The 27,745-nt window shown below is 34.3% G+C and overlaps 1 protein-coding gene across 1 annotated transcript; it reads right to left on the reverse strand.

Moving 5' to 3' along the window:
* Window positions 1-26,510, reverse strand: LOC114366219 (corticotropin-releasing factor-binding protein). The gene is made up of 7 exons (XM_028323013.1): window positions 25,943-26,510; window positions 11,263-11,368; window positions 10,449-10,609; window positions 8,674-8,869; window positions 7,170-7,345; window positions 3,415-3,523; window positions 1-913 (listed from the first exon to the last, which is right to left on the reverse strand). Exons 1-7 carry the CDS (start codon window positions 26,009-26,011, stop codon window positions 762-764), a joined length of 969 nt encoding a protein of 322 aa, XP_028178814.1. The 5' UTR covers window positions 26,012-26,510; the 3' UTR covers window positions 1-761.
* Window positions 26,511-27,745: the final 1,235 nt, after the last annotated feature.

Here is a 27,745-nt window from a genome sequence, read left to right on the forward strand (position 1 = left end):
TATTGACAAACTGCTAGGGTATTGTGTCGTATTGCATGGCCGCGAAATACATTATTTTCTTTTGATTATGACTAGACAGATACAATCAGTTAATACTACCTACCTTAATTACACATAAACTTAATTCTAAATAATGACATACATCTTTTGTCATCTAATTACAATAATTATGAAGAGTTTAGTTCAGACAACGTTATTTTGGTTAAAATATAGGTTTACCTATTTCTGTTTAAAATATTTTTCTTTATTGACATCGCACAAATTATGTTAAAATTACGAGCAGCATAATTTAGAAATTGTAACAACAATAATAATAATGATTAAAAGTTAAGTCTACTTTAACATAAAGTAAAAATTATCAGGTTTTAAAGTATAGGCGGGTTCAAAATAAAATGATCCAATCCACTGTTTCTGCAATGCTGTAGAATTTCATGTCAGTTAGGTTTATTTTAGGAGCAGACAGATAATTTTATTTAAGTTTTTATTGAATAACGACACTATCTCTACCTACATTGATTCGACAATAGCTAGTAACATTTGACAGTATAGCGTACTTTAGGTTAAATGATCAGTTTCCTCAAATAATCTTGTTATTGTTTCTTAAAACTAATTGATTTGAAATACTATTTCAGGTGAATCCCTAAAATTAAAGGCTAAGTGCCTGTAATCCGAGAGGTGTGATCGAGTTCCCGAATAATTGAGCCCAAATGAATTTACAGGAGTTATTTGTGTTGGCGTGGCCTGAGGCAGTCCGGGTCGAGTTACACGGTGTTAAGTCCGCAGATCAGGTCGGAGTGTTCGATGTCCTCCATAGGGAGAGGGGCGAAAGCCAGGGTGACGGAGTTGTGGTACCTCCCGCTGGATACCAACCGGACGACGGTGTCCTCGCAGGCGATGTAGGCTGGGCGACGACCTGGGTAAAAGTCAAATTTTGAAATGAATCCTTTATAGATAACTAGCTGACCCGGCGAACTTTGTTCCGCCTTAATGGCAATAAATAAGCAGTTTTTTTTTTATTTCGAACGGGATAAAAAGTATCCTATGTCCTTCTCCTGGCTCTAAACTACCTCCCTGACAATTTTCATCTAAATCGGTTCAGCCGTTCTTGAGTTATAAGTGGAGTAACTAACACGAATTTCTTTTATATATATAGATTTCATCCACGAAGATGCGCCCCACCAATTTTTGGTCGAGGGAAGCGCGGGGTTTGATTCGAGCAATCCGAGCTTCATTATTGTAGTGTGCATGTGCACTGTGCAGTGTGCATGGATGTACCGATAACACTCAAACATTAGCGGAAGAATGGTGGGGCGCGTCTTCGTGGATGAAACGATCTATGACATGACATCATGACTCATTAACGTCTTTAAATTCAACTCAACGTAAGTTTTTTGTCTGTATTATTTTGTATCACATCTAAAACAAAGTATCTTGAAAGCTATATTGTTCATTAATCACGCATATGAACATAAACAGAGTAAATGAAAATTTATGAATTAGTCAAGCAAAATAAGCTTAATTAATTACTCATAAATAAGGATACCTCATTAAAACTAAGGATTCAACTTGCCCTTAATAGTTAGTCAATAGAAAGGACAGTGCCAATCCATGTATGGAAGTTGGACCAAGTGCTGCCCAGAATGAAACCATAGTGCATTTTGTTCCTCAGGCCAATACTAATTTGTAAACCGGAGCGCACTGAAATCTATCCCTGGAGTTAAGAGAAAAAAAGAGTTTTGTTTGGAATTATTTACATACAAAATATCATCGATGTATACCTACTACGCATAATATTTAGCGATTTTAGCATTAAATAACACTCGCTATGTTGAACTTAACCATATTGCATCCGTACACCTTAATTTAGTACGACTTCGACATTATTTATAAGCGATCAAGCGCTGTTGCAGTAGTTTGGTTAGTTGACCGAAATTAATTTAAGAAGTCGAATTAAGAAGTTTTAGCTTACAATAACTTCAATAATCGATTGTAATACACCAATAAATTGATTTTTCGCAAGGATAGAGAACTAAAACTTCTTGCTTCATTTTGGAAATTATAATGATTTCTGTCAACTAACCAAACTATTGCAACAGCGCTAGATCGCTTATAAAGAATGTCTAAGTCGCACTAAAGTAAGGTGTACGGATGCAGTATGGTTAAATTCAACATAGCGAGTGTTATTTAATGCCAAAATCATGAAATCTTATGCGTAGTACGTATATATCGATGATATTTTGTATGTAAATATTTCAAAACAAAACTCTTTTTTTCTCTTAACTCCAGGGATAGATTGCAGTGCGCTTCGGTTTACACATTAGTATAGGCCTGAGGAACAAAATGCACTATGGGTTGATTCTGGGCAGCACTTGGTCCAGACCCTGGCACTATCCTTTGCTATTAGTTTACGAAAAACCAATTTTCATCGTTGTTTCGAAGTTAATCACTTAAATAAGTCATTTTCAGGTGATAATGAAATTTTGATCCCATTATAAAGTCAAATCTCCTTACAGTGTCGGTGATTTAGTAACAACGGTCTCTTCATCCCCTCAAATTGTATTTTGGATTATAATACCTGATATAAAACTTGTTTAATTTCAGTTGTGAAGAACATTATTACCGTTTAGTCGTCAAAAACGAGAAGTATGAAGCTACATGAGAAGAAAAACGTTTTTACTTGGAAATTAGTATGGTTTTGTCGTTAGTAACGATGACAATTGAATGGATTTGAACTCTCCTTCTCAAATGTTAGCTCACCTTATTCGACTAAATCCCATCAGCTAGGGGTATAGAGGTACATTGAAAACTGAAGAAATGGGAGACTCGCATCGCTTACTATCAATTTATGTACGAGTACCTAGTAGTAGCAGTACCTAATTTTTTCTAAACTAGCACCAACGCATAGCTAATGCCCATAAGCAAATTACTCTAGCGCAAGGATGCACAAACCACGCCCCCCTGTATAATGTACGTGCGGCCCACAAAAAGGCGAAATTATAACAACCGGAACCTTTAGGGCTATATTTCACCGGGACACCATGGCGGCGCAACCAGTCGCCGCTACCAACAAAATGTATACAGATTTGCGCAACCAAACGGACACGGTGAGTAACTCTCTATAGAGCTGTATACATTTTGTTGGTAAGTAGCCGGCGACTGGTTGCGCCGCCATGGTGTCCCGGTGTAATATAGCCCTTATTCAGTTGTTTTTATTTTCTGCGGCCCGCTTTTAGCTCATAATCTGCCTTTGTGGCCCCTGCTCCCAAAGAGTCTGTGCATCCCTGCACTAGTGTATAGCATTCCTGTACATTACGGACACAGATAATTTATTGAATATCAATATTACTGTATGTTTGTTCGAGCCCACTTGCAATATTTATTGATTTTCCATCACGAGAGTTATAAAGCCATTACCTTCGTTAGAGTCCAGACCGCAGACGCTGTCGAGGATCTCCATTTTCGTGTGGTCGAGGCCATTAGCGCCACCTATGTCCACGAAGTCGAGCATCCCCCGTTTCGTACACTGGACAAAAATAAATTGAATTTAATAATTAAGCCGTAGTACACTGATATAAGATTAAATAGTAGTCAATACGATATACGAGGATTACCAATAAAAATAAAGACACTGTCAACATTTTATTAGCACTAAATATGAGGATGTATGTAGTTTAGAAAGTATTATGAAAAATTGTTAATGAATATTAAAGTTATGGAAAAGAAAATAAGATAAAATAAATATACTCTGATATCAATTCGAATAAAACTATTTAAGAAATAACAAATAACACCATTTTAGCCACCAAAACTCAATTACTGAGTTTTCAATTAACTGCGTGTACTAAAAAATATTTTAAGCTGAAGTTGCGTGATGTTCCAACATATCAAGTAAGTTAACAATATCTTGCCCAGGTAGAACGTATATCTGTCAAGAGTTAGATACAGGTCAAGAGCAAGCCTTGTAGAATGACAAATATTTTAAATCGCCTCGCGCGGAATAGAAAAGAAAGAACAACTTGCAAGCCGAAGAACTTTTTGTAAGGCTTTTGAAGAACCTCGCTACTGGATACTTGCTGAAGACGTGTATTGTGTAAGTTAATACTTGAGTCCATAATATGAGTAGATGAAATTACGAAGATCATAATTGACACGACTCTACATGCGATAGCATCTTTAGGGAAATATTATGCAGAAAACCGCTTTTATATTACGTTTATTTTATCACATTGTTTTTGCTTAGAACAGTAGAAATCTGAGGCATTTTTTTAATCAAAACTGTAAGATTTATAACATTGTAATAGCCTAGGCACTAGCAAGATTTATAAGCTACCCCCCGCTTTCTCAGCCCACGACTTTAACTAAGCTGAACGCGATTATTAAGTTTCGCAGCAAAAGATAAATAATAAATCAAAATTATTTATTAAAAAAGGTACATGAATAAAAGTACAATATTCTGAGGAAAAATTAAATAACTGAGATCCAGGAAAAAATCCGATGGACGCTCAATTCGGAAAAGCCGGGCCAACATTATATTGCAATCATTGGATTATATAAATTAAATTATGGCGCCTGCTATTTTTAGTAGCCAAAGTGAACTCGATTATTTTACCTTATTTATAAGCAGACTGCCTGAAATAACGGCGAAAAAGAAAAATCAGAATATCCATGAGGATTACAATTTCATTAGCTACAAACTTAGTCATAGTTTATTTACAAATGAAGCATTGAAACCTTTCTTCGCAGAATCTAGATCTTTAACATAAAGTTAAGCTGTTCGTTATTCATAATTCTTTTTGATATAAAAGTCGATGTCATTATTTAGGGATTTTCAATGAAGTACGTATTAAAACGTCCCTAAACAAACAGGATTCTTTAAGGTATTCTCTTTTGTGCTTCTTTTGAATGGATTATATTGGTCAGAATGTTTGACGTTAATGTAGACACATATAAGAAAGGTTGTAGCAATGACGTCGTCCAGAGCTAAGCAGTAAATACCTACACTATTAGTGCCTTTTACAATACCTAAACAAGATATAATTAATGAAAATCAGTATGAAATTCAAATGTTAGATAAATAGTCAAATGAAAACTAATAATTTACAGATGATGTTAATACTTATGCCGTGTATTTTAATAAAACAAAATCAATTAAAAGTATTTTTAAAGCAACCTCACTACTCCCAATTAGGACTCTAAACTTAGATCAAACTGAAAGTCAAATAGCAATAAAGCTGTTCAAATACTGCCATAAACGCGAACTTCACTAACTCATGCCTAATAATACCAGAAGTTTCGGCTAACTTGCGACATGCTCTATTAGGCGGAGGAGTTAAGTATCTGTCCTTTCCCATCCAATTACTTGGAATTGCTGAATTGGCTGAAAGAAATTTTATAACATAACCGAGTTAACTGGCTAGAAAGAATTAGTCAAAAGTGATTTACGGAGTTAATGCCGTTCGTTTTAAAAAAGTAAAGGAATATGACGCCGGCTGCCTAAAATGTTATTGAATTAGATTACGCTACTGTGGTTCTGAATTCAATCCTGTGGGGGTGTAATTCTATTTTGACATACCTAGTAATGTGTATGTAAATTATTAATTTTTACGTTATAAGTTAATGTGTGTGTGTGCTTATTCTAGTTCTGCTTAGTTTGAAAATAAACAATTGGTCTCATTGTTAGAATAATTAAATTACTAGTTAGTAAGTGTATTAATAAAATTTCATAATTTCTTTATTTCAGTACGCCTATCATCTAGTTCACACACTGTACCATTATGTAAATTACTGAATCGCTTCTAATCCCATGCCAAAGTCTTCAAACTATGGCCATTGGCAATGACATGGCTCAGTAGCGATGACGTGCCATTCTAAGTGTGGAAGAGCTTAAGATGAACTTAGTTAATAGATCACCACCTCTTACTTACACAAACTTAGTGTAACTAATAAATATACATAAATGTTACTTGCTTTCTTACGTAAATGCTTATTATGTTCCAACTCTAGCCTTCAAATGAGATAGTTAATAACAGAAACAGTGATGTCAAAGGCTTTAATTATTTCAGTAATAACTACGAGTAGAAGGCTACCACTTAAGCGTCTAATTATAAAGGTATACTCGCTTCTGCTTATTAAGATGTTGTTCATTAACATAATTTAGTTAGTAGGTAACATAATACTCGTTAAATTATTAATGTACTTGTTAACTTTTGGGGTGCAAATTAATTAATGAATTAATGTGAATTTCGCAATGATTAAATGTTTACACGTCCCGGGTTTGGGAATTTCCAAGAATGAGTATCGGAAAACTTTTAAGAAATTAATTGCTCGTGCAAAAAATATAAATTTGAATAGAATCACGTATCACTGGAGATGTTGTCAATCGAACAGAATCGGGTGTTTGATGATTAAGAATTCCTAAGATCCTTAGGACTGTCATTCGTTCAAGTCAAGGGTTCGTTCGTCGTGACACGAGACGTCTATTATTGCCTAGAAGTTAGAACAAGATATTACAGCAATGTATTACACGAAATATCGTAAAATTTGGGACATAGGAAAATGTTTTGGTGACCAAAATGTTTTGTTAAAGTCAAAGAATTCGACGACATATTTAAGATTCCACCCAATATGTCGTGGAGATTCACGTGATGGTTTCATTACTTGTCTTTATACTGACACTTTCCATTATTTTAATATAGTCTTATTTTAGTAGAACTCTGTGTGTAGCAAAAATGGTTCCCGTTTCTATTAATCAAATACTTACACGAACTTACTCAACAAGATCAACATTGCAATCGAAACTCACTTCTCTATATTGAATTTGAATAGCCGACCCACTGCTATGGTTCGTAAGAAAGGAAAAGTGGTAGTTTTTTAGGTTGCATTTGCTAACAAAGATCGTAGAGCAATACCTAGGACCGCTCCTTTTTAGGGAATTAACTAGAAGCTTCGACCTTGACAATGAAACCTAAAATGATAATAAGAATAGTTGCAGGATTATTGGTGAAAAGGGACACAATAAAATATGTAAGTAGATGAAACGGATACCTATTTTATTTTTTCATCCATTCATTTTCCTTCTGGCATTTGCACACAAAGAAGATAGTAAAAAAAAAACACAGATGGAGATGAAGATAGAAGACACCTAAAGACAGTATAAGCCAAGTACTCACACGATGAATAGTCCCAGTCTCCATATCAACCACGTCCCTCTTCATAGCCTGTCCCACGTTGAGGTCCAGAACGCGCACGATAGCAGGAGAGATTGCGATGATCGAGCAGTTGCCGGTCTCCCCGTGATTCCGCAGTGTGTACACACCCTCAGAACCGAACAGCATGACGTTGCAGGCTGTTAGACAAAACAGGATAGTGTTGTGGTTATATTAAAATTATTAGGGATTAAAAGGGACGAAAACCGTCCCTTTGGCAACCCTGCTGATAAGCTACAACATTCCTCGTGAGATTATTAAATCAAATATAACTCAGAATGCGTCATTGCTTTTCATCATAGACACATCGCGTTGTGAGTATTTTTAAAGAACCATAATTCTTTGTTGATCTAGCTCTTATTGTACAGAGACCACAATGCCTGATCATGTGATCGAGATGGATGTTAATGTAATACAATCAATTACAAAACTATAAAAAACTAATTTAAAAAAGTTATTAATTATATGAAAAAAAAAAAAACTCTTCGTTTCTAAATATTGTGCAAACAAAGTCCAAATCACGTGGATTTACATGCTCTCTCAGCGGCAGTGGATAGGTGGATGTCTAATTACTCGGTCAAAGTATCTAGTTTCAAATCAGAATGTTTTTGCAATGAAGCTATTAAAATATCTTGTTACATGTCTACAATATTTCTAAACAAATATGTTTCTAATGCCGGTTTTTACCATCAATTATTCCAAACTTTTAAATGACCCCTTTGACAACAAATTTCCTGTTAATGTGTTACCACACGAGTCACTTAAAAATTAGGGATTGATGGTGAAAACGGGCATAAATGTACCTAGCTAGGTACCTTCGATGCGGGTAAGTGCATGAGTAGACGGATTTAGATAAAATCTCTCTCTTTGAGATGTTATCTATGAGGGGTTCAATGGAGCTTTCTTTGAAGACGCCTATTCACTAGCGCTTTGACGATCTTTATTGTTAGCAATAAATTCAAAGATTAATGTTAAAACTGAAATAAATATTTATGTATGCTGATCTTTAAATAAAGACTTGTATTTTTAGGAATTAAATCTGTAATATTCAAAAGACATTAAATAGATTGACTTCTGTATTCATGGACATATAAAATATCACTTTGATCCCTGATTATGACTCTGTGTTTCGATTCATGACATCTTTTGGTAATCAATCATTTAACTATTTTATATTTTCGAATGCCTTTTTTTTTAATCGATTAAATATAAAATTGTAGGTACGATAAAAACATAATGTTACATTAGTCATTTTGTTAACTTTGTATTCGCTTTGTTGCCATAAATAAGTAAGGTTGTATACCTTACCTACTATCGAATCGATTTCCATGAAGTTACATTACGTAATGTTACGTAGGTATTGCACCATTTTATCGATTTTACGTGATCAGCCCATACATTTGTCGTATAAAATCATCGATAAGATTTTATCACGGCGCGCATCCTAGCCTTGGTGTTCAAAACTTACGTCTTGCATTTCTCAAGTGTCGTATAGTGACGGCGAATCCTTTTCCCTGGGCAGGCACTCTGTACTGGATGAGGGCGGCGTTCTGCCGCGATATGAGCTTCCTCTGCGGCCTGCGGTCACAGGATTCCACCACTCGGTCGTCGTCCCACGCGTCGGCTGGCCACACTTGCCCGTTGAGCTCCCAGCCGTCCACCCACTGAGAAAATGTCCAACTTATAAAATACGAAAGTACAGCATTTAACTCCTGATTGATGGGTTGGATATCGAATCTAATTGCTATCCCCACCACAACCCACAACACGCGTGGCAAAATCTTTGCTTACATACAAACTAGATGTGGTTTTGTGATATGAGATATAGGGGTACCGCCTCAGTCAGCGGCAGTCGTTGTTCACATTTTGAAAAAATAAGAATAAATAAGAAAGAAATACAAAGTACTAAATATATTTTGTTTTATCCATCACCGATAAAACGTTACAAAATATGACGCATTTTCCTACATGAAGATTGGCAGCACTTAAATGTATTCCTGTCCCTTTTCATTAATAAGGAAAGAAAATACTCCCCCCAAGATGGAAAATATTCTTAATAAAATGTTACTCAAATGGCGATCGACGCGGCGACGTGTCTTATGATAAGAGACAGCAAGTTGTAATGGATAAAAATGGCAAAGGCAAATGGCAGTCTGAGATAGAAAATAGAAAACAGGCAGAGAGAGACACATGTCTTGGAGTCGAAAAAAATTAAGCTGCTTATGGAAAAGAGTTAATGGAACTACTTATTTGGAAATGGATCATAAAAACTGCCAAACAAGTAAATCAATTGAGATTAACTAGAAAGATATTCTTGTTAACTTTTATTGGGGTAGTCGGTAGGTCGTATGGTGTAAGTACAACTCCAATTCTTTAATGCATAACAGCTTTAAAATCTAAGCGACAAAAAATATTAGAACAAAGCTTTGACTGTGAACAAAAAGCCATCCAACTCTATAACAAAGCTTTTAGAATATGAACAGAGTCTCGTTAGGTTTATCCATATGTATTCGGATTTTACGGAGCATTTTCCGAAATACTCAATGGCCACCCTTTCAAAATGTTTGCTGTCCATTCTAAAAACTGCTATGCGAATAAATTCGTATTCAGGGGTGATATTTTTATCGTCTTACCTATGTTTGATTACGTTTTAAAAATGTATGTTTTAAAATAAACTACGAGACAACAATCTCATAAAGTTTTTACACTTACGCTATCATACATTTCTGTCCACAGATTATTCAATTATAAAATGCAATCTCCTTAAAAGAGTTCCGATGGAATTGAAAAAGTTCTGCCGCACCAAGTTGTAAAGTATGGTAATGATCTACTTACCTACTTAGTATATTCACTTTACATGAAACTCACTTGTATCTTAACTGGAAATAAACATGTTAGATGCCAGGAATTAATTTGACTTCTTCTTCCTTATTGTAACTGATGTAAATAAGACAATGAATGTTAGGTACCTACTTGTAGCAAACAATTATTTCAAAATTGTATTAATTTTGATACCACCACTAATATAAACGACTTTTTTATTTTTCTTGGTTTAAAGAAGGAATATAATAGCTCAATAATCTTTCTAGAAAATTAACCAGGAATTGCGAGAGAATAGGTAGGGTATCGAGAGGCATCAGATTTAGAAACTGCATTAATATTTCCTCGCGGTCCGCTTCATGCCCTGATTTGAAAATCTAATTAAGAAATGTCGATGGCAGAAATAAATTAAGTTTAAATTACCGCAACGAGTCCCCCGTTGTCGCAAGGCACGTCCACGTAGTTGAATGTCACTTGGATCCGCTTGTCTGGGTCCGCTATCATGTATATTCCGCACACCGTAGGCTCATCGGAAGGTGATTTGAAGAATAGCTCACCTTCCTCAGATGTGACGAGAAAACAATCTGTGGACATAACAAAATACTGGCAACCTTTTGCGTATTTGAAAAAAAAACACTACGTTCGATTAATATAAAAACAAATGAGTATCACTGTTTTTTGTTCAATTAAGGCTTCGTACAGTTTGCACATAATACTTATGGCCAGTGTCAAGACTTTCCCGCCAAGAAGTCCGAGTATAACTTTAACTGTCATAGTGATAGGTATTTTGTTTTTAAAATAACTTGTTTTATTTTTACGTTCCGACAAGACCCAAATTCAGTTTCTCTCTACATGACACCATGAAATCCACATACAGAGCTATGCGTATTTACTAAAACCACCAAAACTGAAACCATACCTGTAACATTGACCCCAACCTTGGACGGTAAGACAAATTATGCATGAAGAGACTTAAAAGGAATATATTAAGCATAATAAGATCCCCGAGTCTCTTTCGTTGCAAGAAAGCACATAAACTCCAATATTGTACGAGATGAGAATTAGCGTAAAAAATTAAATATCACCAAGACACAATTGTAAGAATTCAAGTTATTATGATTACCTTTTGTCCGCGCTAAAGCAAACATTTTAGTTAGAATGCCTGTAACATGCCTTGTAACTTTGCGTCTATAAAATTATTTCTATGTTTATTTTTAGCCGCGTTAAATGCACTTACCTTCTGTGGGATCTATAACTCGATGGGAAGGCCTAGGGATGCGTCGCGCCCTCGCGAACGAGTGAGAGAATATGGGCGAGCTCTTTATCCGACCGTACTCTTTGCCCTGTTGACAAATTGTATTACAATTAATAAAAGGTTTATATGGGCGAATGGAATAAAATTATATTTTTAACCGAAAATAATGTTTACTGAAAATTACATAAAAATGTCAATTTTCGCGTTCAAATATGATATAGTTACCTGATGTGTAAAAATTAGTCATACCGAGCAGATTAAGAAATATAAATGTCTATTAAAGATTATTATTTGCCTGACTTCGTAGTAGTGCTTTTTTCAGTAGTATGGATTTTTTAGAATCATCCAACAAGAATAATCATGGAAGTGGGTCAGAAATCTGAGCTCTAATTGTACTACTTCTGTAAAAGGACAAATGACGACAAATGAGTATTTATTACTCGTTCTCGCAAAAACTACTAAACGAGTTGTAATGGGCATAAAGGTAATTTTACACTTCACGAAAACCAAGTGTACACTCGCTTAATTTAATTTGTTTAATCTCCGTTAACCATGAAGTATCCAATTAAAATTTAACAATATTAAAAGAATGTAAAACTTAGGCTGAGTTGCACCACCTAACTTTGACCGTAAACTATGATGATAACCGGTGTTTTTTGTATGGAGTTTGACAGATTTTTGACGTTTGTCAAAGTTAAAGTAAGATGGTGCAACCCAGCCTTAGAATGACACTTTATAAAAGCGACGATAAAAGTTTGAATGTAAAAAGGAATTTAAATTACAGAAAATATATCAATTTAATAAGAAATATGAGTAAGAGTTATCCTTGAAATCCCTTAACGACGCCATCCAGAAAATATTATACCTACTTACTTTTTATGGGGCCTATAAAAATGACATTATGAGTAATACATGGATAATCACCATAAGCATGGGGCGCTTTTGGTTTTATTTTACTTTTGGTATCTGAAACACCGAACTTGGAAGACTTTGAATTTCATGGTAATTTGACCCATTAAAAGAGAAAATGCATTATTACAAAGTAATAAATATAAATTTGTTTCAACGTGAAAACCTTAAGCAATAATAACGTGGGTCGGTAGTGGACTCTACTAGACTAACGATAACTGCATAGCAGTCATCGCTAGTTGCCAAGTATAGTTTCTTCAGACAGGTTATTACTGGAAAGATAGAATGCACTTAGTAGGAACTTCGTAGTCACAGCGGATACATATTAGAAAAGTTTTATTGAATTAAAGCTTGGATTTTCTTCTTATAGCACCCCTGAAAAATAGAACTAATCCGATCTTAGGTAGGTAACACCATTTTTTAAATTATTTTGAGTTTCAAATGACACTCAATCGCTGTCACTTATAAGTTTTTAATTCGAATTAAGTAGGATTAAAACATTGTTACTAAATGCAGAATTTGTATATTGCTATTATAAAATGATTAGCGCTTAACTCAGTCAGTGACTGTATGGAAGAAGCACGGAAGGGGTGACATTGACATAATATATTATGACATGAGAGAGCATACATCTGTGGGTCTAGACAAAGTGCAAATTATAATCACAAACCAGTCGAAAAGTGGTCGAAAAGCCCCATTTTCAACCGACTTCAAAAAAGGAGGAGGTTCTCAATTCGACCCGTATGTTTTTTTTTTTCTATGTTTGTTACGCGATAACTCCGCCAATTATGAACCGATTTGAACAAATCTTTTTTCGGCGTATAGGTAATACCTCAAGGGTGGTCCCATTTAAATTTAATAATAGAAAAAACAACCCCCAAGGGTGGAAAATTGGGGATGAACTTTTTTATACGCAATATCTCCGCCGATTATAAATCAATTTGAACGATTATTTTTTTGTTGAATAGGTATTATCAAAAGGGTGGTTTCATGCGAATTTGAAGAAAATATTTCACCCCCAAGGGTGGAAAATTGGGGATGAACTTTTTTATACGCAATATTTTTAATTTTTAGTTTTTTTTTTGTGTTCACGCATTTGAAGTCGGTTTTATTTTTTTTAAAGTTAATTATTGTATAGAGTTTTGACGGACTCGATTTTCGATTCGATCTAAAAGTGCGTTTTGTCTAGGGGGGCTGAAGTCTACATAACAATGGGGAATGACGATTGACATCTATGTCTTTCACGTCGTAGAAAACACCCTCTCGTGCCGCTCCTATGCTTCAGGCACTGACTCACGCGTGCAGATCGCCATCGCCGGCGCGATCATAGCCAATGACAGGTTGCGCGACCCTTGACGGATTGATCGCGTCGTGATCGCGCCGGCGATCTGCACGCGTTGGTGTGGTTACAGCTGGCCTTGAGTCAAGCGCTATATCTAATAAATATAATAAATAATAATATAAATATCCTTGGACATTTCACACTGCGACGCTAGTCCCAAACTAAGCAAAGCTTGTACTATGGGTACACGGATATAAACATACTTAAATACTTTTTTTTTTGTAAATACATATACAGGGTGTTAGGTAAATGGGTATATGAGCCGACACTAGCCCATGTTAACATGGTCATATAAATGGTATGGTGAAGTCAGAAAATTGATATCTTAATTTTAATTATTTTAATTTTCATACAAATCGGATTTTATAAAAATTATTTTGTATGAAAATTAAAAAAAAATAAAATGATAATATCAAATTTCTGACTTCACCATACCATTTATGCCCATGTTAACATGGGCTAGTGTCGGCTCATATACCCATTTACCTAACACCCTGTATATTATACATAGAAAACACCCAGACCCGTTACAGAAATTAAAATTCATCATTTCAATTTCTGCCCGACCGGGAATCGAACCCGGGACCTCTCGGCATAGTAGTCCGTTCTGAACCACTACACCAAACGGCCGACATGACAACAGCCAGTCGCAATCCATTAATTCTACCGATTGTCTCGGCGTTTGCGACTGCACTAAGCAAGCTATCTCGTTAGAAGCTACTTACTTAGCTTCAAACTGAGCTCGGATAGTTATTGTGTACTAATTCAACAGCAGTGCTATTGAAACAAGATTAGGCAGCTTGCCTAAAGTGGTTGCAGTGGCTAGAAGCGCTATAATAAGTATTATAATGCACAATGGCCAGTAAACATTGCCTATTTAAATAATTTAAACAATTTAAACGGTTATTTGTTCAAATACCAAAAAGATATAGCTACTCTACCAATTTAACATAAAAACTTTAGAACAGTAACTTTAACTTTTTAAATGAACCTACATTAGGTTATTTTAGACTTACTTTAATAGCACATAGGAATGTGCTATTAAAGTAAGTCTAAAATAACCTTACAGAATGATAATATGTATTATGCAAATAAATGTTAAATAAATAAATAGATAATATAATCTAAAATGCATTTTATTGAATCTAGCTGATCTTCTCTTTTGGTAGAGATACTTTAATTTCGTAATATTGGTAAAAAAAATATTTACATCAAATAATCATTTTACAGTGTTACTTATGCTGAAATATACTTAATTGCTCATTATGATATTATTCATTTACCTACATAATATTTGACGTAAATTTACTTTTAATTTAATAACGTCAATATCCTATATTATGTTTGAAGCCGATTTGTTTGAGCGTCAAATGCCCTTCACATTTAGTTTACAAAAGCAACAAAGCGTAATACAGCCCACATCCAATCAATTACCTACTAAAGCCTGATATCAAAAACATTAATATTTTATGTATCACTAGCTATTGCGCGCGGCTTCGCCTGCGTGAAATTTTGTCTCTCATAGAAATACGAAACCGCGCGTCCCTTTTTCAAAAATCGGGATAAAACTATCTTTTGTTCTTTCTCGGGACTCAATTAACAAAAATCTCTAAACCTTTCATCAAAATCGTTTCAGTGGTTTAGGTGTGAAACAGACAGGCAGTACTTTCGCATTTAATATCCCTGCTGATTCATATCTATTCTATAAGGTTTTTCTTTTGTGGTAGTAAAAATGATCACGCATAAATATTTGTTTGGTATGAGGGAATTATTCAGACTTAATAGCACTTCGCTAATAGAAATACAGATTTACTTACCATTCATATTTCTCATAATGTAGTAAGTATTTCTTTTTTTGATAGCTACATTGGTGGGTGATACGTTAATCGGATTACTAACATTGAAGTAATATTACTACGTAGTACATTATAACTCAATGATTACTAACGACTTTTTAACGATAAAGTCATATGAGTTCAGAATCCTTAATTAAGCACTATTAGTAATAATAAAGAAATAAAGAGGAGAAAAATTAGCAGTAAGTAAAGATATATTCGGTTCTTGTAACTTATGTGGCCAAATCCCACAGGAACAAATGATTCTATTAAGCACGAACATGTAGGTTGAGTAAATGTGGTTAAGTTTTACTTCTCTTGGGGAAAGCAGATGAATAATTAAGTATGTTACACTTCATTATGATTATATGCTGCTCTACATCTACATATACCTTGCTGTGTAACCAAACTTTGTAGGTAACTTATTAGTATTCCATAATGCCCTAAGAACATTCTTCTGGTGTTAACCATAAGTAACTGTTTCAAACCGTTGTGATCTCCACTTAACAGACTGTTCTTGTTATTACCAGTTATAAACATATCATAAAATATATTTTTGTAAAAGAAAATAAAATATATTATGTTACATTGCTGATTTACTTAAATTTTACGTATTCAAGGGCCAATTTAACGTATGAAAAGGGAACGAAGGTTCTATGAATCCCCAGCACTAACAAGCGAAGCGTGGAATGACCGACTTGCCAGACGGACGAATACTTATTGATGCTCTGAAGAGCCCTTAGATGCATACAAATACCACCACGAACTGTATTCGACGGAATAATTTTATTTTAACCAAAATATTCAGAAACATTTATAAAATATCTATAAAGTTAAAAAAGTTATCATAAGCATAACATATTATGCTTATCGTCTCTCTTAATAAAAAGGTTAACTCTACATATAGGTAGGGGAGACCGGGGCTGAAAGTGCCGGGGGTACGAAATAATACGATCACATATCTAATTCTTTCTATTGTCGAGATATTTTGCATCGGAACAATTTACCCCCGGCACTTTCAGCCCCGGTCTCCCCTACCTAACACTAATGCTCAGAAACACTTCTAAACAAACTTTTTTATTAATACGTCATCACTAACATGAAAAATGGTGGGTTCCCCACACGCATAGAAGTTTATCGCAGATATTTTGCGATAAAAAGTACCCTTCGTCCTCAATTTATCTTGATAGCGAAATTCATCATTGTTTAGTGTGAACGCGACCCAGCAAACATTTTATTAATACATTTTCCGAGTATAAAATACTAGCTGTGCCCGCGAATTCGTACGCGTAAAAATAGTTTGAATTTTTTGCAACATTTTTCTTTACTGCTCTACCCCTATTGGCTGTAGAGTGTAGAGTGATGTCATTATAGCCTTCATTGATTTTTCAAATCAGACCATTAGTTCCTGTGATTAGTGCCTTCAACAAACGAACTCTTTAACTTTATATTAATAGTTATAGATTATGACAGAAATGCAAACTTAAGACCTTTGCTTGTTTATCTACATTTGTTAACGTTAGCGATTTGTTAATTAGTGCCGAGTTAGCGTTGAAACAAGCGTAATCGTCGTATTAATAGCTAGTTTCCTCTAACACACTGAAAACAAGTTTCTAATGTAAATTCTGCTGCTATGATAACTTGACTGGTAAGGGCGGAAATTGAATCTCCGCCGATCAATTGTCCATTTTATGTGGAGGTATTTGTGGTATATTATGTATGTATATGGTCAACTTATGAAGTAATAAGATGTTTAGTTTGTTGCAAATTACTAAGGCTGGGTTGCACCATCTTACTTTGACTGTAACAAACGTCAAAAATCTATCAAACTCCATACAAAAATCACCGGTTATCGTTATAGTAACGGTCATAGTTTGGTGGTGCAACTAAGCCTTACTATGTATTTTTATGAAGATCTCACAAAAAGTTTTATTCGGTTTAAACAAACCCACATTATTGCCGAATAAGCTAATTACTCGTTTGATAGCTAAACTCGAGGTTGTGAAAGCTTCAGATAACTGTTAGTTATTACTTATGAGCGTAACTACGTAAAGAAGCTCTTTGAAAATAAAAGAATAAATATTGTGTGCTTATTGAATATTAAAAGCCTTAAAACAATTTAAGAACACTACAAGTAAATTTTGTACAAAAACATTTCGTAAGAGCACATCTCCATCGCGAAACTGATAGGGAAGCCCTTTTAATACACAACTCTGCGAACTAGCGGCTGTTTTGTTAATGTAGAGAAATGAATTATCAAAATATGTGTCTTAATTAATTCCACCACCAAAGTTTCACCCTAGAATTGTAATAGATGAATAATGTATGTACTCGTATGGTACGGTTATTTTTGCGACAAAACTAACATAATAATAATGTGTAATTTATATTGAATTCTTAGCGATGTTTTGTAATGTAAATCTTATTGTTTTTATTGACATAGCCTTCTTTTGTTTCAAAGACGCAACGAACTAGTGAAACCTAAGATCCAAGCCTAATACCTACAACTTACCTTATACTCGTATAATATTAAATCAACTGTTGAAGTGATTTCGATTGTCTAGACAGTCTAGATTTTTTAAACCCTATTATAACGAGGTCTAAAAATTATTGATTGCACAAATATTCATTTTGGCTAAATATTAGCTTAACTTTTTGCTACCCATTGGAATTATGGAGTTTATAGAAAAGTCGATCAATAAGAACAAGAAGCGATATTACCAGGAACATAGTCGAGATGCTGACATACTGCAAAATTTGCTGACCATGCCATGTTGAAGCTGAATACGTAATCAAGTTAGAGCCACTAAACTCAACGAGAAAAGCGTAGTAACTCTCAAACTAAATCATTTCGGAAACGGTTATGTTGGACGGTGTGTATGGAATGTACTAAATTTATTAAATGTGAAAAGCTTTAAAAGCTTTTGACCAAAGGGTAAATGCCCTAACCACCGAAATTTTCTCTCTCACTTGCAAACGTTATGACTTTCCTTTCTCAAAAAATATCCACTATACCTAACAGTGGGCAGCAGTTGTTTGATTAAAAATACAGTCATATGTGGTTGATGCAACATTATTAATTAAATAATTACATAATATATAATAAATTATGCCAGTATGTTTCGATTGATAGGTACTTCAAATTAAGGAAAAGTATTTCATGATTTAGTTCCTACCGGTTAGTATTATGACGACACATTAGACCTTTTATATCGCGACCTTATGACGCACGCATTAATCACACTTCTCAAAGAGGAAAACCTAAACTTTTGTAAAAGAAACTTTAAGGTATTTTCGTTTGCCCGAGTGAGTATTCTCGTTACCCACGGTTACAAGCTAAAGTCTAAACGAAGTTGCAGCTGACGAGAAAACGTGTATGAGAAACTTATTTTACAACAGTCTTCTAACTTTTGACTTCATGATGTTTAATTAAGGCTTTGATAAATCTGGTTTCATGAACGGGAAAGTTTGAAAAGTTGCACGTGTTCATATTCTATTTTTAGGATTCAATACTGAAAGGGTATTACCGGGAGAACGGAAGATAATCCACAATCCACTACTTTTACATTTTATAAAACTTCATTTTCTTTGAAACTGAAGACTTCATTCAAGTTGTAACATAGTAAGCTTCTAATAAATTTGTATTCATTAGATTTAACCCCTAGTGGCTTGAGTAAGCGTGGTAGTAAAAAGAATAATATTACTCATACCACCTACTAACCGTAAAACGCACTCTCTGGGACTTATTTTAATAAAAACTCCAAGTGACAATGTGGGTGTTTAAGACGTGGAACAAAAACTCGCGTAATATTTTTACGACATAATATACAAGCCTCGTACTAAAATTTCTGGAAATAGGTAAATTCCTTAGGTAAGCTACACTACACTGAACAGTTTCTATAAAAAGATACTTAATACATTACATAAAACATCACTCAAATCACACAATGATTTGGTGACCCAAATATTGGTAAATTTTGAAATAAACGCAGGTATCCAGCCGTGTGATTCGATTGGTCAAATCATATTCGATTCAATAACTCAGAACGTCCACGCAATTGGTAACAATGCTGAGATAAATTGAAAATAATAATAATCGAAAAAATGTCGTTGAATCACCCGACTTTTGTTATTTAAGAGGAAAACTCTGAAACATCACCCTTGGTGGAGAATGGGCGTTTGAGTCTAAGTGATTTTTCGATTGGCGGCACCTCAACCCAGCGCTGCCGTATTGAACATGAAATGGATTGGATGATCCAAATTTCAAGGGACTTTTAGGGATAGTGACCTTTTTATCGCAAGCTATTTAAGGCTTTCAAAAATAAATTGAAAGACGCATTTGTATTTTGCAATAGGATGGATGTAAATAAGGAAGAGGCTCTTTTTTCTCACGGCCGTTGAAATCTGACATTGTTTATGTTAAAAACTTTTCATGCCATTTCAGATTATACATTCTGAGATTCAGTATTATTTCGTTAAGCGATTTTTTAAAACATCCGATGACTTTTACGGTGCGTGCGAGCAATTGAGCGGCGTTCATTGTACGATTATCTTTTTCCACATGAATTATTTTGAATCAAAGCGGCACGAGAAATAAAAGATTTGACACCGAGGGAAATCACATGTCATCAATCAGATACTCGGAATGTGATTGCCCGTTGAACGAACTCGATTCGCATTAGTATTTCATCATCGCTGACTATTTAAATACAGTCTGGGTCAAACATAATGGATTTGCAAATAAAAAAATGCTAACTGAAATATTTGAGTACTTTAACTAAACTGTCTTATGAGTTAATTGGTTGAATTTTATCAGTTACCTGAACGACTGATTGAATGAATTTTTTCAGTTACCTAAAACATATAAATCATCTTTGTCCAAGAGGCAGTTGTACTAAAAGTTATAAAATTTGTTCTACATGGCTAGCAAAAAATACTTACCCATAATCAAAACTTTCTAGTTTTTATTTTAGTTTATGGCATTAAAGTTTATTCTAAAAATTAATTGTCTATAAACAACCTAAGAAAAATCCAATATTATCGAAGTATGCACATATTTTGTACTTTTACCTTTAATAAAAAAGATTAAAAGACTGTTTTTATGTAAATAGCCATAAAACATCACAAAACAAAATTGTTTGCTAACTAAACATTCTAAAATCAACGTACTTACCTATAATAAATGTTTAAGCGAAATGTCAATAGCAGCGTATGGCCAGAGTATGACGCATTTGCTAGTGACAATTTAAATCCTATAAAACTTTTCTACGCATAGTGACTAACTAATGTGCGTAAACCAGGCACGCATAGTAACAAGATCTATATATATAAAATAAAGTCGTGTTAGTTACTCCACTTATAACTTAAGAACGGCTAAACCGATTTAGCTGAAAATTGTCAGGGAGGTAGTTTAGAGCCAGGAGAAGGACATAGGATACTTTTTATCCCGTTCGAAATTTAAAAAAAAGTCTGCTTATTTATTGCCATTAAGGCGGAACAAAGTTCGCCGGGTCAGCTAGTATTTAAATAAATTAACCTCGGGCATTATCATTCTTGGTAAAATTATTATTCAGACATACTTATTATGTTTAGGTAGGCTAGATATAGGTAAAGTATGTCAGTCAAATAACAAAATACTTTTTATTCCTTCCTCACGTGAATAAAGTTTAACGCCTGGTGATCAAAGTTTTGTTTTGTAGCTTATTTTTGATGGGTGACTCTTTTGCCTCAATAGAGTCTTAGCAGCTTCGATATATTGTGTTGTGACCTGCTATAACAGGGTTGGTACAAATAAGTTATCTTCAGCCAAGATATAAGTTACGTACATTTTGAGCTCGTAGAGTAAGTAACAACATTATAGGGTATGAGTGACTTTCACCGTAGAGAACAATATTATGGAGTAAAAACCCTTTGCAGTCGATAGAGTCGGCACTTTTTTCGAATCCAATAACGCCTCTTCTCATACATAAAGCTTATTTTGTTTACACTCTGCCAGATGGTGCCACCTCGTATCTCATACAAATTCGTTTCTATCAAAGGCTCAGTACGTATCGAGCGAGAGAGGAACTAACGTTTGCACATCACTTAAGCAGTAATTCACCTTCCTGAGGCAGTAACAATTTGTATACAAGGGTTGGCAAATACATACGAGCACAAGTATATCCCTGCAAAATTCTTTGTTCAAATAAGAATTTCATTAAAAATTAGAAAAGAACATCTCGAGTACCAATACCGACTATAAATTATTACTGAAGTGTGTATTTTGTCAACATAGCAGATACATAAGATACACAATGTCATGTTGACTTTTATCGTGTGGATCATTTATGTTTACATGAATTGTAGTTGTAGTTATAAAATATGAATTTAAAACGTTTACCTTCATTATTGTCTTATTATCATTACAACTTTCATAATATTTACAGTATAAGTGTTGTGCGTGAAATATTATGATATGAAATAGTAACAAGTTAACATATAAGTATTTAAACATCCTACAAATGTTGCCTGTGGTTTAACATTATTATCTATAGAAAAGAAAAAATATAACCGAAAACGAATGCAGTGCTGCACACAGAGAATGTTTGCTTCGCGAGTTTACTTATTGTTCGAAGAGCAGCAAACGTTCAGCGAAAGATTAGACTAAAAGACTTCCACGATTTTGTCTGTAGGAAAATTATAAGTCTTCCCCAAAAAAATACGTTCTTTCATACATTATAAGTTTTTCTCAATAGAAATCCAATTGTTGGCACATGCTATAAATAAATTCCTTAGATAAAAACAATCTTAGAAGGATAGGAACAGAATATACATTAATCATAATTAACTTAATTAAGGTTACGCTTAAAATATTCCCCGAAATTGATCCCAACTAATATTATAAATGCGAAAGTAACTCTGTCTGTCTGTCTGTCTGTCTGTCTGTTACGCTTTCCCGCTTAAACCTCGCAACCGATTTTGATGAAATTTGGCATAGAGATAGTTTGAGTCCCGGGAAAGAACATAGGATAGTTTTTATCCCGGTTTTTGAAACAGGGACGCGCGCGATAAAGTTTTTCTGTGACAGACAAAATTCCACGCGGGCGAAGCCGCGGGCGGAAAGCTAGTAATAAATAAAACTTCGGCAATATACATATTGTAAGAGCAGAAATTAATTCAAAATAATGGGGTCGACGAGGCAGAGCAAAAGCTTCTAATTGAGGTAATTATGATTAAGGACGATATTTGCCCTAATCACTTCTGTTCACCGCGGTTTATATGCCACGGCTTGTTTCACAAAAGCAATTAGTCAAAAGTAGGCTTTTGGTATTATGAATCATGTTTTATTTTGGTACAGCTGACTTCAAAAATATCCTACAGACAAACTTCTCAGATATAATATTAAGTATGGTCCACAATTTAGTTTTTTAGAAGCAGCCCTAATGAAATGTAGGATTGGCGTATACTTCCCACGCTGGGGAGTGTAGGGTTGGGGAGGCCTCATGTTCGCATAATTATTATATCCCTTGGCACCTTTTTAATTACGACATCCACGGTAAGGGTGGAATTAAAAACTAACTCTACCGGAACCACACAGCTAACTTGCTAACACTATTTTTGAATTTTTTAAGGATATTTTTGTTTTTCACTGTACCTACGGAAAATAAGTCATTATAATTTATCAAGTGTAATTTGACATCAAAGTAAAATACAAAATCTTACGCTACTTAAATTCCAGTACTGAAGTGTGGCTTACTAATAAACAAATAAATAAAATACAAATTAAACTTTGTTGTCTGCTCTTTGTAACTTTAAACAACTCTTGTTCAAACACAAATGCGAGTAATTGAACATTAGTCAATACAATTTTCAAACAAGTGACGAACAAGGTTATTGGATTTTCAAAGTTGTAAACGAGATGAAATATTTCAATCATACTTAAAGCTACTCAATAAAATTCACAGTAAGTTCCTATACGTCGAGTTCTTGTCTTCTTTATAAAAACTTCCGATAAGTACGTATTCTCGAACAGAAGAAATACATTTTTATTCCCACCTCCCATTTTACATATAAGTATTATATCAAGACTTTTTGCGATTCTAATACTGTGACTTTTTAAATTTCTTATGAGTGAAAAAATATTAATCATAATTTGATCAACGGTTTAGGCGTAAAACTTTAACAAAGAATTTCTTATTTATAAATTCGTAATATTGATGTCTTAAGCTGAGTTGTACCACCTTATTTTAACCGTAACAATAACCCTAACCGGTGCTTTTTTAATGAAGTTTGACAAATTTTTGACGTTTGTCAAAGTTAAAGTAGGATGGTGCAGCTCATCCTTAGTTTGCCATTACACTGATGGATAGCGCTCACAGCTGTCTACGCGTAATATTGATACAACAGAAGTGATTTCAAATCAAAAATCAAAATCAAATATAATTTATTTGCATTAAATAGGGTTTCACAATATTTGTCTTAAAGAGAAGAGAACGTGACTCGAATTCAGTTTACAGTTCTGTCATTCATTTTAACAAATTTCCCGAACTGGGAATAGTAATAGGAATACTAATGAAGTACTTTAAATAAGACTTGCAGAATGTCTTTGAAAATGCACTGATATTCATTTTCTGAAAAACTCAATTATTTTCGCTCGAGTACGAGTATAATAGAATCTCTTCAAATCTGTCAATAATTCTTAAAAAAAATAAGTTTGCTGCAAAGCACTAGTGAGAAGAAGTATTTTTTAGTTTATGATAAATACGTGTAAAGTAACAGTCTAATGACATGGTAATGGTTAGTCAGATTTTAGTACGTAATAAGTACATTTATTTTCTGAAAGAAGATTTGTCATTATATTCTTTACAAAACTACCAATCTTTTCACTTACTTTTTGCTGCTAAAAATTATCTCATGATTGAAAAATCGGCTCTAAACATCTACCTACATTATTTAACTTCAGATTCGACTTGTTTCTATGATTGGACTAAATCAATTAACTCTGACGGATTACCTCTAATAGGTAACAAGATCAGATACAAATGGATTAATTCTCGTTATCCTTTATCCAATAACTGAACTTAGCAATGTGCTATTAATAAATAATTAACAAATAGCTCTCAAGGTAATATAGGTAGGTAAACCGTAGGCAGAATTCATAGCTTTTTCCGAGTAGGTACTCGTATTTATTTCACCGAATATTTTACTGGAAGGCTAAAAAGTATCTGTTTCAATGTTTGTACGTTATGAAATAAAAGGATTTTTGAGAATGATACTTTTAAGGTTGGTTGCGTAAATAAAATATTATTTACACACATTTGTAGGAAAGGCTTTTTAAATTTTTATTCTAACTGTGACTTATTGGTAACATTATTGCAAGTTAGACCTCCGACTTGCAGTAATGTTATTAATATTCTGTTATAACTGATTGCCACATCAGCAGTTACACCATACATTAAAAGTTATCAGCGATTTTTTGCCATACAACTTCGATTCATAGAACGGCTCCTTAATTCTCTAGTACGCCACTATTACGATTTGACTGAGGCGGGGAGGTGTCCAGAGCTATGTTTTACCAGTTAAAGAAACTAAATGACGTTAGTGGTTTCAGCACAATCGCGAAGGATCATCTTACCCCAGGGGATCAACTCGTACAGTTACTTTCCCCTACCTCTCGTTGCTTGATGAAGCTGGCTGATTTATTTCCCCCTATAATTATTTTAGGCGAGAATTCTCTTTTAAAAATCCCTTCATTAGAAGGCGATTAGCGTAGTCTCTATCCGAGAATCGTTCATTCTGATCGGTTTTTATTTTTTGTGCTACGTGCCCAGCCTATTTGCCCCAGTTAATCGCCCATCCGATTAAGTTACAGTATGTTACATACATTTTGTTACTCGGTTGTGAGGAACGTTTGAAAAAAGTGGCTTTTGCCACGACGTGGACTGAAACTTGATCGTTGTTAAACCGGTTGCAGGCTCAAATGTGGAATTTGTGTAATTAATTTAATTTACATATTACGTATGTAGCCCACGCGTTAATACAAAAAAAATCCTCCCTCGTGAAAATTGTCATTAAGGTACCGATCCATTTCACTACATTAATAAATTTAAGTTACTTGTATTTAGGCTAAGTTTTTATTCAATAAATTTATCTTATCTTATGGTAAAAAAATCAAATAAATAAATAAAAAAAGTTTATATTGAAAACTTTAACTTCTTAATCGAAACATTTTGCTACACCTACAAGATATGATTTTCAAATAGGTAACAACTTGACAAACTTGTCGTGTATTGCGACAAATCGTGTTTCTGAAGTTTTACGTTCACATCTGGCGGTAGTTAGTAAACTTGGAGGCCAAGTTTAAAATCTATTTACCACAAAACACAAATCATATCATTAATTTATGTGGAAGAAACTATTTCCTTAAATTGTTTCAAAAAGTCATCATAGATTACGATTTTAAAGAAATAGCAAACCTGCATGGTCAATTATTTGGAAAAATAACAAAAAGTTACCTACTACAAGGAAACCAAATAACTCTGTTCAAGTTTGCTTTATTTTTTTTTTGTTTAAAAACTTTGAAAACTTTCAAACTTACCGGCAAAAGGAGCGCATTGATGCCCTCGCCCGCCAACAGTGCAACAACCAGGAAGAAAAACGCTTTCATCACGCTGACACAAATGTTGCACTCACAAAAGTTCAATGGAAAGCTCTCCAGCGAGCTTCGGCGGCGCTGGGAAACTTGTGAATGGCGCGGGACCAACCCCCATCCCTTTATAGGGGTGCCAAACGTTACTGCGCACCCGGCTCTGCGCTTTAACTAACACTCCCACAAGCAACACTTCCGCGAAAAAAGTTTGCACTATTACAGTCAAAAGTCATATTTTGTTTTTAAAAACAAAAGAAAAAAGAACGCGAATTTTTTTAAGTCAAACTAACCTTTTTCAAACGAATTAAATTTTTGTAAGCGGCCAGCAATAATGTAAAAGGCGTTATCCAAGTATGATCTTGTTTTGCACAACGTGATAATGAAAACTATTTATGACTTTAAAGCTTAAAGTGACAATAAAAGAGTATAAATCACTGGCAATAATAATAATTCCGCGTGTTCATACGAGAAATATTTTTATATCGCGTGATAACGTTCCACGTAAACGTAGAACACGTTTAATGACAGTCGTAAAGTATTCTGAAGAAATTCGAGAGAGTTATCAAGTGCACAGCACGAGCGTTACCTTATCGTTATTTATTCAGCAAATATGTACGATTAATGTTCGCGTAATTGTCTGCCATAAAATATAGGGTGTAGGGAACTAATTACAACAAATGCATGCTGTGAACTCGAGAGGTAGGTATAGTCTTTGGTAACAAACAGTGTTTTAATTAGCTTTTTCATCCCTCTTCTTCTTCTTCTTTTCACTTCCTCTTTCACAGTTTGAAATATCGTGTAAGTTTTTGTCTACCAGACCAGTCTTTGACGCCCTGGATAAATTACACAGGTATGTTACCTATTCCATTTTACTATAAAATATATATTAGGTACTTACTTTTTTGTTTACCCTTTTAATGTTAAGGTACTTTAAATCCGATTTTCCATGGTATCCCATCTGTTTTGATATCTTAAGGTTTAATTTTCATAAGTTCTCTCCCGGATGTTATTGTTTACGAGAACATTTAATTAATTCAAACAGGACTACCGGATTTTATATCAACTAATTATTATTTGCAGACAATAGAAAAATATCTGAAACTCCTTGGATCGCATATGATATTCTTTCTAAAAAATCATTTCAGCTGAACAAGACGAAGATCCGAAACTACAACACAAAGGTCACAAACGAGCAACATTATATCGGTTACTGCTTGGGACTTAAGTTGGCGACAATCGCCGACAGTTGCCTAAAAGTCACTCACCGTCGCCAATCACAATCGCAAAAAGGTGACTGAGTTTCTTCCACAGCTTATTCTCAGCACCAGCCCATATTATGTTGTCCCGAAGTGGTAGTAGAGCAAGCTATATTTAGGAAGTGTATAAGTGCCCTATTTGATTTGATTTGATTTAAGTCGCTCGTCTGTGAGCTCTCTAAGTTTGCAAATCGCAGCGCCACCACTTCGCACTTACTCAATTTCCTTAACATCCTTTCCAATAACCGACTCTATGATTGCTCGTTTCCTAGAAAACAACTTAGAAGAGCAATCTCTTCTGAAACTTAGGTTAAGGTAAATATTTGCTATTGTTCAGTGATAAAATTAGTAAATAATAAACTTGTTCGCTATAATCATTTCCTATTGAGACATGGTTTACGTTTTATTTACTTAAGATTTGGTCAGAAATAAAAACTTTGACAATATCATTTTTAATATAAATATAAGGACGTCAAACTAAAAATAGTGACGTCTT

This window comes from Ostrinia furnacalis, unplaced genomic scaffold (genome assembly GCF_004193835.3).
Source record: "Ostrinia furnacalis isolate ACB-3 unplaced genomic scaffold, ASM419383v2 OfSCF0587, whole genome shotgun sequence".
Taxonomy (NCBI): Eukaryota; Metazoa; Arthropoda; class Insecta; order Lepidoptera; family Crambidae; genus Ostrinia; species Ostrinia furnacalis.

What these genes read in the sequence shown, in the direction of transcription:
- LOC114366219 (XM_028323013.1), bottom strand. Translation starts at nt 26,011, where the DNA reads ATGAAAGCGTTTTTCTTCCTGGTTGTTGCACTGTTGGCGGGCGAGGGC. An exon ending in AGTTATAGATCCCACAGAAG is followed by an intron (nt 10,610 to 11,262) that starts GTAAGTGCATTT and finishes TTATGTCCACAG; the next exon opens with ATTGTTTTCTCGTCACATCT. An exon ending in ACACTTGAGAAATGCAAGAC is followed by an intron (nt 7,346 to 8,673) that starts GTAAGTTTTGAA and finishes TTTGTCTAACAG; the next exon opens with CCTGCAACGTCATGCTGTTC.